The sequence below is a fragment of the Centruroides vittatus genome, unplaced genomic scaffold (genome assembly GCF_030686945.1).
Source record: "Centruroides vittatus isolate TY-2023 unplaced genomic scaffold, ASM3068694v2 contig_579, whole genome shotgun sequence".
In the NCBI taxonomy this organism is placed as follows: domain Eukaryota; kingdom Metazoa; phylum Arthropoda; class Arachnida; order Scorpiones; family Buthidae; genus Centruroides; species Centruroides vittatus.
Genome location: NW_027122347.1, coordinates 449734 through 462529, shown reverse-complemented (window position 1 = coordinate 462529; position 12796 = coordinate 449734). Strand labels below are relative to the sequence as shown.

The window sequence follows — 12796 nt, the reverse complement described above, 5'->3', positions numbered from 1 at the left end:
TTTCCTAATATTTCGTTTGTTCAACGCCATTTTAAAAGCACATAAGGAAGAACATATAAAATTAACACGAAATAAACTTGAAAAATCTTTTAAAAAATATCATAAATCTTCCGATAAACTAATTCGAGCTTAAATTAATCCTTAAATTCTTCCGAGAAAAGCAAAATGCCTTTTTAAATCTAAAAGATTCGAATCCGACCATCGAACGATGTCTTCTGGGACCGATTCTCCAAGTAATATTAAATAAATTCTTACGTCTAGGGTCAATATGGACTAAGACTTACCTCAAAAATCTTCGTCTTCTCCGCAACAGTCCGCAAACCGCAAAAAAATCCAACGCAATCCAAGAGCACAAGAAAAGCACGTCCGACCACAACCAGAAACACAATCGAACTGCGAATCGTCATGCGTGACGTTTTTCGAACAAACGTTAATAAATCTTGTAAACGAGACGAATCAAGAAAATTATCCATTTTGACAATTACGAAGAGAGAAAGGAAATCAGATCAGAATAATCCTTTAGAAATCTGTTCCGAAGAAGAATTTTGAATTCGGTATAGATTTTCTAAATCTGGATTTGTTCGTATTCTAAGTCGTATTAACGACGAATCGATCTGCCAAAGTAATTTTAGTAGATCGACCATCTATTGCATTGCCGTATCCCATTAAACCAAACTTTTTATTGTCTACAGAGTACTAAAAGGTGTATCTTTTTAATTTTACCACCACGGCTGGATGGTCAAGCGGTTAAGTTGGCAGATTATCGCTCTGAGATCCGCGATCTAAGTTCAGATGGATCGAAATCCCCAGGAATTTTTCTGAGGTCATCTGTTTTGAATATGTGGGGCCCCATCCCTCATCACCTGACCGCCTATTGCCGGCCTGGTCGAATTTCCATGATAGGCTTTGTAAAAAAAAGGCCCTCTTAGTGCCAACAGGGCGGAAAGATTTAAAAAGAAAAATCTATCCATTATTGCGCCGGCTATCTGGCGAATCAGAAACGATAGATGGCTTTGCTATTTAAACAGTGGAGCCATCTTTAAGGACCTTAGTAGCGTTGTCCTTATTTACAATACGATCAGCGCCGGATTAAGCCTCTAGCGGGCCCTAGACAAAATTTAAATTGGGGCCCCATTTAAATAAGTTGCATCTAAACAAATCTTATATAATGTGACATTAGCGTAGCTAGCATGGGTGACACCCGGTGCGGATATCGTAGTGTCACCCATAACTTTTTAACTCTTTTTTAAAACACTATTGAATTGTAATATCTTCGCACTCGAGCAACTTCAACGCTATATCGAATATGCGATGTCGCGACGTATAAGTGTAGATTTAGAAAATAAATCATAACCATCCATACATCAGTACTACCACGAGATGCGGCCCTAGGAATATTTCTAGATGGCGCGAGAGATCCCGTGGCGTAAATTACTTCTGATGCATGGGTGGCTGTTGACCTTCCTTTTTTTTTTTTTTTTTTTAGGTAATGGCTAGTCGGCGGAGCTTAGTAAGAATTGTTAAATACAGCCTTTTCTGTCCTATCGAATTTCGATTCGAGTTTCGAAATCGAAACAGAGAAATCTTCTGCACTGAAGCCGGGCCCCCTCCGAATTACGGGCCCTAGACATTTGTCTACTTTGCCTATTCGATAATCCGGCCCTGAATACGATTGGTTAAAACAATTTGTACTTGGTCTGTAAACCTCTGTAAATGTGTCAAGAGCCCTGGGGGACCCGGGATCGAATCCGGACGGGTCGAAAAATCCCCAGGAATTTTTCGGGGGGTGGTCCGTCCGGATATGTCGGTCCCCGTCCCTCACCACCCGGCCGCCCCATTGTGGGCCTGGCCGAACCCATAATGGGCTTGCTTTAAGAGGCCCTCTTAGTGCCCACTGGGCGGAAAGAGTTACAAAAAAAAAAAAAAAAAAAATGTGTCAAGAAATCAAATTATACTTTTTTTTTAACTCTTTCCTCCTTGTTGGGCACTAAGAGGACCTCCTTTAGCAAGCCCATTATGAGTTCGGCCAGGCCCACAATGGGGCGGTCAGTTGGTGAGGGACGGGCCCGACATATCCGGACGAACCAACCCTGAAAAATTCCTGGGGACATTTCGACTTGTTCGGATTTGAACCTGGGTCCTCCACTAGCGGTAGACTGCCACCTTGACCGTTCGCCCGTCAATCAAATTATACTGAGATAATATATAAAAAGGAATTCAATTTAAAAATGATTTGCTATTTTAATAATACATATTATAAAATTATTAATATTAATTTATTAGAAACTTTACACAATTTTATAAAAATAAAAGAAAAGAAAGAAATTAACATTTTACAACCGAAACGACGAAACATCACCAGACGATTTTGTATACGCATGCTCAGATAAGCGGTATTGCTTCCTTTTCAATTTTGTGGGTGTGTTATGTGAGTTTAATGAGTTGAAAGGCTCATTTTGAAGTAAAGGACGGAAAATGGTAAGTGCGATTCGTACGTAACATCGTAATAAACTCTTAAGAACTCGAATAAAGTACAATGCGCAAGTAAATTAAGCTATAAGCTTGTCGGTAGACGAACGTATCGTAACTTTATATTAAGTTACGACACGTAAGTTACGATACGTAGCCAAGCATCGCTTGGTACGGATAAATTTACATTTTCTGACTTATTTACTTGTTTATACACAAATATACTTATCTGGAGGTCTTTTACAAGTTATTATCTCGAGTAGAAGGGTTTTTCTTCGAAATTCTCATCAATTAGATGTAAATTCAGGAAAAATTAGCAATGATGGAGCATTTATCTGTCAATAAAACTTTAAATAAGAATTCTCTTAAGTGTAATTTGTTTTTGGTATCATCTACATCATAATATGCAATTAATGGAGTATTGTTTGTTGTTGTTCTGCTGAGTGCATTCATTATGTTAATATTATAACAGCTGTTTATGAATAAGGGAGGAGAAATGGAGAAATGTATTCTGATATGTTTAAGTTATTTTATCAGTTGAACGTCTGTGGCATCCTGCAAGGATTGCTGTCGAGTAGGGGGAAGGAAAACTAAAATAGGCCATTGAGAGTCTGTGGTGTGGGAATAGAGTGGACTCCTGTTAAACCTTTTCTAAGAAGTAAAATACTTGAAATACATAAAACATGTACGAGCCACTTACCAAGTTGATTAATTCTGCAAAACAAAAAGTACATAAATTGATAATATACATTATATTTTAAAATTTCTTGTAAACTTTAAATTTCAAATAAACATATAAAAATACATTCTTTAATGTTATGTTAAAGTGTAGTATTATTGATGTGAAATTAGTTACATGAAAAATGTAAAAATAATGATTATACTAAGAATTTACAACCAGTTTGTCCTGTAAATGGCTATATATATCCATTCACAGGTTGTTCTAATGTATAAAGTTGTTTTATACACACATAAAACAACCTGATACATTAGAATTTTCTAAATTTCCAGTCTAGCAGATCTATATTTCCAAACAGATTGTTTTAAACTATAGATCTCCTAGATTGGAAATTTAGAATGTTTCTTTATTAATAAGCAGTCTTACAGATTTTATTTTCTGTTAGTAAAAACAACAATAATTTTATAGGGTAGGAACCCATAATGGGTTCCTAAATTTTCTCAGACTTTGGGAAAAAATTCCCATCTCCTTCCTCCCTACTGCTCTGCCAATGTCCATGAAGTATCTTGTTTCAATTTTTGCCTTGTCTAATTTGACACACATACAATAGTTTAATATTTCTGTAATGTGATATGTAGCTTCAATTCTGTACTCTCTACACTATGTAAGCCTGAGACTTCCTAAACCCAAAAAATTAAAAGGGAGAGAAATTTTGTGTGTGTGTTTATCTATTTTATTTATCGTCTTAGAATGAAGTAAAGCTTAAACAAAATTTGTCGTGGTAATTTGTATATAAGGGACATTGATGCTATAAAATTTTTGAGTATGTTAAGGGAAGACAGAATAGTTATTTATTGTATCTTGAGTGAGGTTGGACTTTATGAAAGATTTACTTGTTGGCATTTACAATATTTTTAAAAACTCATCTCTACCCTCAAAATTGTCTTTTTGTTCTTTTTATTATACTTAATAATATAAAAGTTATTTCTAATATCTCATAATAGATTTTTAACTTTCAGTTAGTGTCATAACATTTTTTTTTTTAAATTGAAAATTTTAAAATAATTTTAACAAAATTTCTCCTTTTAAAACTTTCTGTTGTTACTTAAATTTTATATCTTAGTATAATTGAAATTATTAGACTTCCTATTTGAACCCTTAACCTTTAAGTGCTAAGAAAGTTAAGAAAAAGTCCTTGTCAGATTTTTTTGACATTCAGAAGTACAACTGCTATATATATATATTTTTATTAGAATTTAATTTCTAATCCTGAGGTAAGACATGTATGAATGAATCTTTTGAGGAAAAACAAGGATTGAAGATGATCTTTGTCATTTCTGTCTTTCCCATTGCACGATAACTTATATATCACATTGGACCTCTCGTATGCAAGTTTGGCCAGCATTTTCTTTATATATTGTGTTTAAATGCTGGTTATACTCTATTATAGTGTCTGGAGGTACGGTTGCAATCCTGACTTCTGTTGGAAGTCCACTGTGGTGTGCGAGTTCTAAGATCTGTTTAACCAAACCTACTTAGTAAATGAGCGGAGAATAGTTGCAGTTTTAATTATAGAACAGTTCAAGTAAAATTAATTACATTTTGGATATATTTAAGGTAATATGAAAATTTATAAGATTACTAGTCATCTAGATAATTTAGATAAATTGAATATTTTCTAGTAATAAGGTTTCGGAGGTTTATTTAATAGATCCAAATGTAAGAGCAGGAGATAATTAAGGTCAAGCAGGAATTGAGATCATCTTTGGTGGGTTCAGTATCACATTTTGGGTCTCTGTTAAATGAGCACCTACCTATCTAAAGTAACCAAATCAAGATGTAATAATAATAATAATAATCTTTATTCACAAAAAGGGGATTATCCCTGTTGCAGGGGGTTGTACAAAATTGACTTGTAAATTTTTGTATTATTAAAACATTAACTAGGTTATTAAAATTTAACAGTCGTTATACATTGGTTTTATATTATTTCGTTATTAACATAAATAAAAACAGTTATTTTAACAAACACAGTAATATAATTATACAATAATGGTGAATGTTGATATATTTTGACATATTGGCATAGATTTACAACATTTTTGTAATCTTAATGAAATAATTATACAGAGAATAGAGATCATTTTTATTTAGGTTATTGAGAGAATTTCTATAATCTTGGGATGAATCACTTTGGAGTATTCGAGGAATGTTGAAAGAATCACGTACATTAGAGAGATTTTGACATTTCTGAAGTAAGTGTTCAATTGAGAAGTTATCGAATTTGCACCATGGGCAATGATTGTTTGACAGGTCAATATAGAAATTATTGATATAAAGGGAATATTTATTTAGACGTAATTGTGAAATTAGCCTTTTCACGTTGAAGTTAATTGATTTTATCATATAAGGTTGTACAGAAGGTATTTGTAAAATTTTTAAGTACCAGGGATGATAGGTATTGTAATTTAGGCTATTGTTATAGATTGAGCGATAGCTGATTCCATTAACATAGTATATCCAAATTTCCAGTCCTGAATATTATCTTTGAATAGAAGATCTGATACTCCAAAAGAATTTAGTATTTTATTTAGTTTAGTTTGCCAGAGTTGTATTGTAGTTGATTTTTTACTGCCTTTGATTATTTCGTGGTGCAGAAAGGTAATATTACTGTCAGATTTGAATTTTAAACGATAGTAGAATTTAATGATACGTTTTAAGAACAATGGATAAGAGCAGATACGGTTAGTTTCGTGGCGAATTGCGTAGCCTGGGACGGTTCTTTCTAAGTGAAAAAGTTTGCGGAGAAAGTAGATGTGAAATTTTTCTAATTTATATATATAATCCCAAATCAAGATGTAATTGTTACTTGGTGGCCCATCTATGTATGTATGAAGTCTAAAATTGAAATATAAAGTTTTGAAAAATGTTTTCTCTCTATTAAATTTTCCACTCTAACATATTTATCATCCTGGCTATGTGAAACAATTTTAAGTTATTGGCTGTAAAAGACTGATAGTTTCATATTTGTAACATCCAAATTATTTTAATAAAATTATAACTTTTAATAAACTAATAAATTATAAACTTTTCTTCAATGAAACACAATGAAATAAAATCTAATCTGATTGTTTTAAACATTTTTGTATATACTCTTAAGAATGTAAGCTGCCTTTTATTATGTACGATATTTAAAATTACACACAATAATTTTCTTAATTCAAAGTCATATGAAATATTAAGAAGATAATTGAAATTTAAGGAAAAAATTGTTCCACTTTCACGATAAAAAAAAACTTAGCAATTATTATGTATTTAATAAAAATATAATTATTGTTGTTATCGAAGATTTCCTTCTCAGCCAAACACACAATTTATTATGTAAATTTAAATATACAATATTTTTTAGAATTGTAATCATCAAATTTAATAAACTTTTAATCTAAATTTAATTTTTTTTTAGATTCGATTCATACTTATTCAAAATAGAGCTGGTAAAACTAGACTTGCGAAATGGTACATGAATTTTGACGATGATGAAAAACAGAAGCTGATTGAGGAAGTTCATGCTGTTGTAACTGTCAGAGATGCCAAACATACAAATTTTGTCGAGGTAATTATTTATCATACATTATGCCATCTATTCAAATCATAATAGGATTTTTAATTTTTTGAATTTTAGTTTCGAAATTTCAAAATAGTTTACCGTCGATATGCTGGATTGTATTTCTGCATATGCGTAGACGTAAGCGATAACAATCTTGCATATTTAGAAGCCATACATAATTTTGTAGAAGTATTAAATGAATATTTCCACAACGTCTGTGAACTTGATTTAGTGTTCAACTTTTACAAGGTAAGACAGTTTTAGTATTTCTAATGAAATAATCTTTAGCACATTCTAAAAGTCTAACTTTAAAAGTTAGGTGCATTATTATAATACTATATTTTTTTATATTACATTTTTTTTCTTACAAAGTTACATTAGCTGTTGATTTTACATAAAATTAATTTAAAATTTTGCATATTTTAAATGATGTAACTTTTTTAATCCAAAACTGTTGATTTAAAATGAATTTTTATATATTAATTCAAAATAAACAAAAGTACTTTGTATTAGTTTTCATTGGGCTGAAATTTGAAAAACTTGTAGACCTATAAATTCCCATTGTCGTCCATGTGTCTTTCCTTAATTTTGAGAACGGAGTTAGTTAGATGAAAGTCAAGATCAGATATGGAAACCTTAGGGGCAGGAGGCCCCGAATAACTATATATGAACTTCCAATGCAAACCAGAAGTCATGTTATTTCAATTCAAAAACTGTTTCCGTGGAAGGTGTCAGATACATTAACAGCACAACTGTATTGTTAAAGAAAAAGTATGATGTACAGGGACAAGCCACTAGTAATTTGAAGTGGAGCGCATATATTTTAAATTAAATTAAAAATATGATTAAAAATTGCAGCTTGGTATTATGATGATGCTGCAATAAATACTTGGTTTATATAAAAATACTAGCAGATGTCCAGGTTAAAAATAATATCTATGTAAGATATGAGATGAAATAAAAACTGCAATAAAACAGAAGTTTTTATTGCAGTTTTTATTTCATCTCATGGGACAACTAACTGCTGGTACATTGGTACAAAAATATATTGGTACATTTTAATTAATAACTAAACAGAAGTGCAATTTTAGTAATTTTTAAATCACACCATTCAATTTCTCATGAAAGTTGCATCTATTAGATTTCTTTCCATCTCTATTGAGTTTCCCTTTAATTTCTATACACAACATTCTGAAATATATAGGAGTACTTTCTTAATTATTATTATTTGATATTTTTATTAAATGGTACAGGTTTATTTGCATATCTCCATCATCTGATATCTTAAACCTTGTAATAATTTGATTGAATAACAACAAAATTGATGGCATTTTAGAATATCTTAATTTAATAATTAAGCAATTATAATCTGTTAAAATTGTGTTTGGTCTGTCAATAGTTTTATTATTTATCTGTATGATACAAAAGTATTTAGAAAAAATGTAATTTAATTTGGAATTTTTCACGTGTTTTATATTCTTTAACTTGTTTTTAAATGTTCTATTTTCTATAATTTAAGAATTGATTATGTTGGCATTACTATGCATTTTATATTTATAATACATTGTGAGTTATAATGATTTTTTTTAAGTAAATATTAATCTAGTCACAGTGTGGAATATATCAATTATAATTAATCTTAATTTCATAACATATATTATGAAATATGATTAACTTCACTAGTATAAAAAAGAGGCTTAAGTGTTACCATATCAATCTTTATATTTTTTAAATATTTAATCCATATTTGACTTCTCAGTGATCCAAGGTATCATCCTTGTTACCTTGGTCCATGTTCCCTAAGATAATTGTAATTCTATTGTATGTATTTTTGCGTTATTTTATAGTTAATTTTCATTTAAAATATTGCTCATTATAATTGTGTGCAATTGCAATAATTATCATTTAATACAAATAAACATTGTACTAAACCTGATAACATTAAGCCAATACATCGCCACCTGCTGTTATTTACGGTAGGTGGCAATGTATTGGCTTACCATTTAATGTGTACATCACTTATTAATTGGAAACTGATGTAACAAAGCAAGTGAAATAACTCCAAAATTTGTTGGTGCTCTTACATAACCAATCCTGTAGGTTACAGAAACATGTTTCAATCTGATTGAAAGATATAAAGACTTGAAATCCAAGATGGTAATCCAAGGGTTACTTGTTAGTGTGCATTGGCATAACATCCTTACCATTTGTGCTGAGTTTGTGATATTAAGTTGGTATCCCTGTAAGTGGGTGTTGAGTAAGCAGTGTACTGCTTGCTCCAACAATGCAGATAGTAGACCTAATCTTGTCTAATATGGGTTTTAGTTGTTACCTCAGTTTATGCATTTTTGTACAAGCAAACAGTCTAGGGACATCTGGTGATTCAAATATCTCATTTTCTAATTTCAGTTGTTTAACTAGAGGTGTGCATGTGAATCTATGGATCCTTTTTGTAAATGATCTATGTAATCATACCCCCTTTTTTTTCACATTATGTCTTCAACGTGTCTCTCTCTCCTTACGAAGAGAACCTATTCTCGTTGCAGTACTATGGTTGATACTGAGGAGATGGGTTGCATTGTAGACATCACTACTATGCATGGCTACTCCAAGGGCTTGACCTATAAATTAGCCTATAGACAAGAAATGAAAGAAACACAACCAACCAGCATACCCAAAGATGCTCCCATAGATAACCCAGCACTACAAGAAACTAAGTCTTGCCATAATGTGGGGGTTTATGATCATTGCATGTATAAGGAAATAGCATCATATGTGGGCACAAGATTAATATACAGATGTAGTCCCCACATGTTTGAAATGCTCAGAAATGTTTGGGTTATTCCCAGACCCATTCAGACTACAACAAAGCACCAGGCATATATAAGATATCTCTGAGATGAAAGGTTCCAGAGACTTAATCTACAAAGGTTTGACTGTGAGGTCCCTTAAAAAGCACTTAACCGAACACAGAGCCAATGTAAAGGCAGACAAACCATTGCCCTGTCAATATATGCAGTGGAGAACAAAGTTAAACCCAATCTACAACAGGCTACATTAATTAGAACAACAAACACAGACTGACTTGAAGTGCTAAAGACTTTTAAAGCAGAAACACAAGGAATATGTATAAATTTTAAAGGAGAGGTGCATTTTATAAGCATGGCAGGTCCTGTTTGATATATCATTATGAAAACCATTTTAAAATGTTTACACTTTGATGCGTCGTATTAGTTGATTCTACAGGATTTTAAATTCAAATTTTTGTATAAGCTCTTCTTCACCTGACACATTCGAACATCAAAACATTAGACGTCCCATCTATTTGAAATTTGTGATCTGAAGCAGGTCTTTGCCCCATTTTGCTGGACAAATACTAAGATAGGGAGTTTCCACAGTATAGTATAACCCAGATTCTGGAGTATTTGTATTCTTTAATGAAAAATGGTATCATCTTGTTATATGCTTTTTCCACAGATTAATACATATTATATCCATGTTTTACTTTTACCCTATATTTTACGGTCGACTAACGCAATTAGTACAGGTCTAACCCTGAAATTTGAGATGAAAATCTAGATATCATTTTACATGTCAGCATAACACATAGCTTAAAATATGTCTTTTTTAATATTGATTTACAGATAAATTTTGCATTAAAAGTGTTAAGGTTTCTGTAGTAAAATACTTTTTTTTATTTTTAGGTTTACAGCGTTGTTGATGAAATGTTCCTTGCCGGCGAGATACGAGAAACCAGTCAAACCAAAGTGTTGAAACAGTTGTTAGTTTATAATTCATTAGAGTAACAACCAGTTCAAGATATTAACTCTCAAATTAATGGGTAATACATTGTATATTGTTCATTTTTATTTTTTTTTCCTAGAAAATTGAATTTGAAAATTTATTGTCAAACATCTGATATGAAAACTATATGTATATTTGTTTATTATTATTATTATTATTTTTTTAATATGTGATGTGCATAAAGAAAATTGTTTTGTATACCTTATACACTATTATTTGTAACTCATAATTCTATAAAAATAGTAATTTCAAGTTAAGTTTTGGCTATTTATTACTGTAATTTACTGAAAGTTCATACATGTTTATCAAAATTTTGTTATGAATTAAATCTTAAATTATACGTATTAAATAACCCAAACGTAAATATTATAGTGATGTTTTTGTTGAGTGCTTTATTCAATAAAAAAATTTTTTTTGAATTCAATGCAGCAATTATTTTTGTCAGAAGCGCATTAATTTAAAATTTAGTTTTGTTAGCTTGTCTTTGACAGAATGTAAATCAAATGGCTGTACTTAGTGTTTCTTCTATTTTTTGTGAATTTTGTCTTTTTAAAACAGAAAAACTGACATCACAATACTTTCGAAGTTTCTGATGGAAACACATCCCTTGACCTTATTTGGATTTTCCACTCTATAAGCCTGAAATTTGGACAAACGTTTCTGAAACACACTGTATGTAGAACATACATTAGATAATAGTTTAAACACTTTTCTATTTGAAATTTTTGCAAGAAAAAATTGTACATTGAATTTTCGTGATTGTATATAAATTTTTACATTTAATAAAACTTATTAAATTTCATATAAACTGTTTAAAGATTCGATATTTATCGAAGTTGAGCATTTTTAGATTAATTTATCAATATAATTGTGTACGCAGGTAAAATGAAAGTTTAAAAAACGTTTGTTCTCTTATTTAAAACCTTAGTTGGATGCTTCATTTCGACAAAAATCTTCTGTCTGATAGTGTTGAAAGTACTTGCATGTATTGATATATGTTATGGACCTTTATGAATAATGAGAAAAAGGTACCGCAGTCCGATAAATATTGATTCATTTATTCGAGTCGTCATTTGGGCATTTTGATTTTCAAGAAAGTTTACTTCATTAAGAATTTATATTTTGAATTATCATTGACCTCAGCCATAGGTGTAATGTTATTAAGATGCTAAGTTTGAATCTTTATATCTCAAAGAGCAATGAACTGATTTGGATGAAATTTAACATATTTAGTGTCCATGATGAGTGTTATGGACCCCTTCAATTTTGAATAAATTTGAACGGTTTTGGACTTATCTAATCGGCATTTTGTCACCTAGATTTACAACCAGAGAGAACGGCGACACTGGGTTACCAAACAACATAGGAGTCTGCATACGTTTAATAGCTTTTTTTTTTAGAACTGACCGTCTGCTAATGGCCCCTTTGGCGGTTTTCTTAAAAATGTTGAGTAATTATAAAATAGTTCATTTTTAAAATTTTAACATATTAGTCAATTGGCTATGGCGTGACACAACGTAATGCAGACTATCACTACATTTTGCACTTTTCATCTATTGACTATTACATGTCGTATCTCAAGAGGGACTCGCAGACAAAAGTTTTTATAAAAATACGATATAATTTAAAATGCTTGTTCTTTTCAACAAAGACTAATCTTTTCGTATGCTCGCAACACACTTTTATAATTAATGTTTAATAACTATTGATCAAATGAGGATCTTGAGACCACCATAGAAATGAAAATCTGTGTCCATCTAACAGAATTTTCAATGCCAATGTCCAGTTATATGTATGATTATCCATCATTAAACATAATTTATACAGTTTGTTATACACTATTTTAATATAACTGTTATCATGATCGACTATTTCAACAGTCTAATCCAGAAAGAAACTATTGCTTTTATTATTAATACCGATATTCTAGAAAAACCAAAATAATTGCAACATATAAACTGGAATTTTATGGTATAACATAAAAATTCTTCTAAGATAAAACAGAAATTGTTCGTGCTTTATATCATCACAAGTAATTGCCCATACAGGATCAGCATAAAGTAGTACACATGAAATCATTGAGTAAAATAATTTTATATACATATAAGTAGAATTAATTTTAGCTTTTGAAAGAATAGGCCATATTGAACCCATGCCATTTTATCCTTACAAATACTACAATTATTAGCCTGTAAAAACTGTCCAGAAGACAAAAGTTTTCTGGACAGTTTTTACAG

The 12796-nt window shown here is 30.9% G+C and overlaps 1 protein-coding gene across 1 annotated transcript; it reads left to right on the top strand.

Moving 5' to 3' along the window:
- Positions 1–2347: 2347 nt before the first annotated feature.
- AP-2sigma (adaptor protein complex 2, sigma subunit) lies at positions 2348–10978 on the top strand. The gene is made up of 4 exons (XM_067275024.1): positions 2348–2478; positions 6612–6761; positions 6831–7004; positions 10460–10978. Exons 1-4 carry the CDS (start codon positions 2476–2478, stop codon positions 10559–10561), a joined length of 429 nt encoding a protein of 142 aa, XP_067131125.1. The 5' UTR covers positions 2348–2475; the 3' UTR covers positions 10562–10978.
- The last annotated feature ends 1818 nt before the right edge of the window (positions 10979–12796 follow it).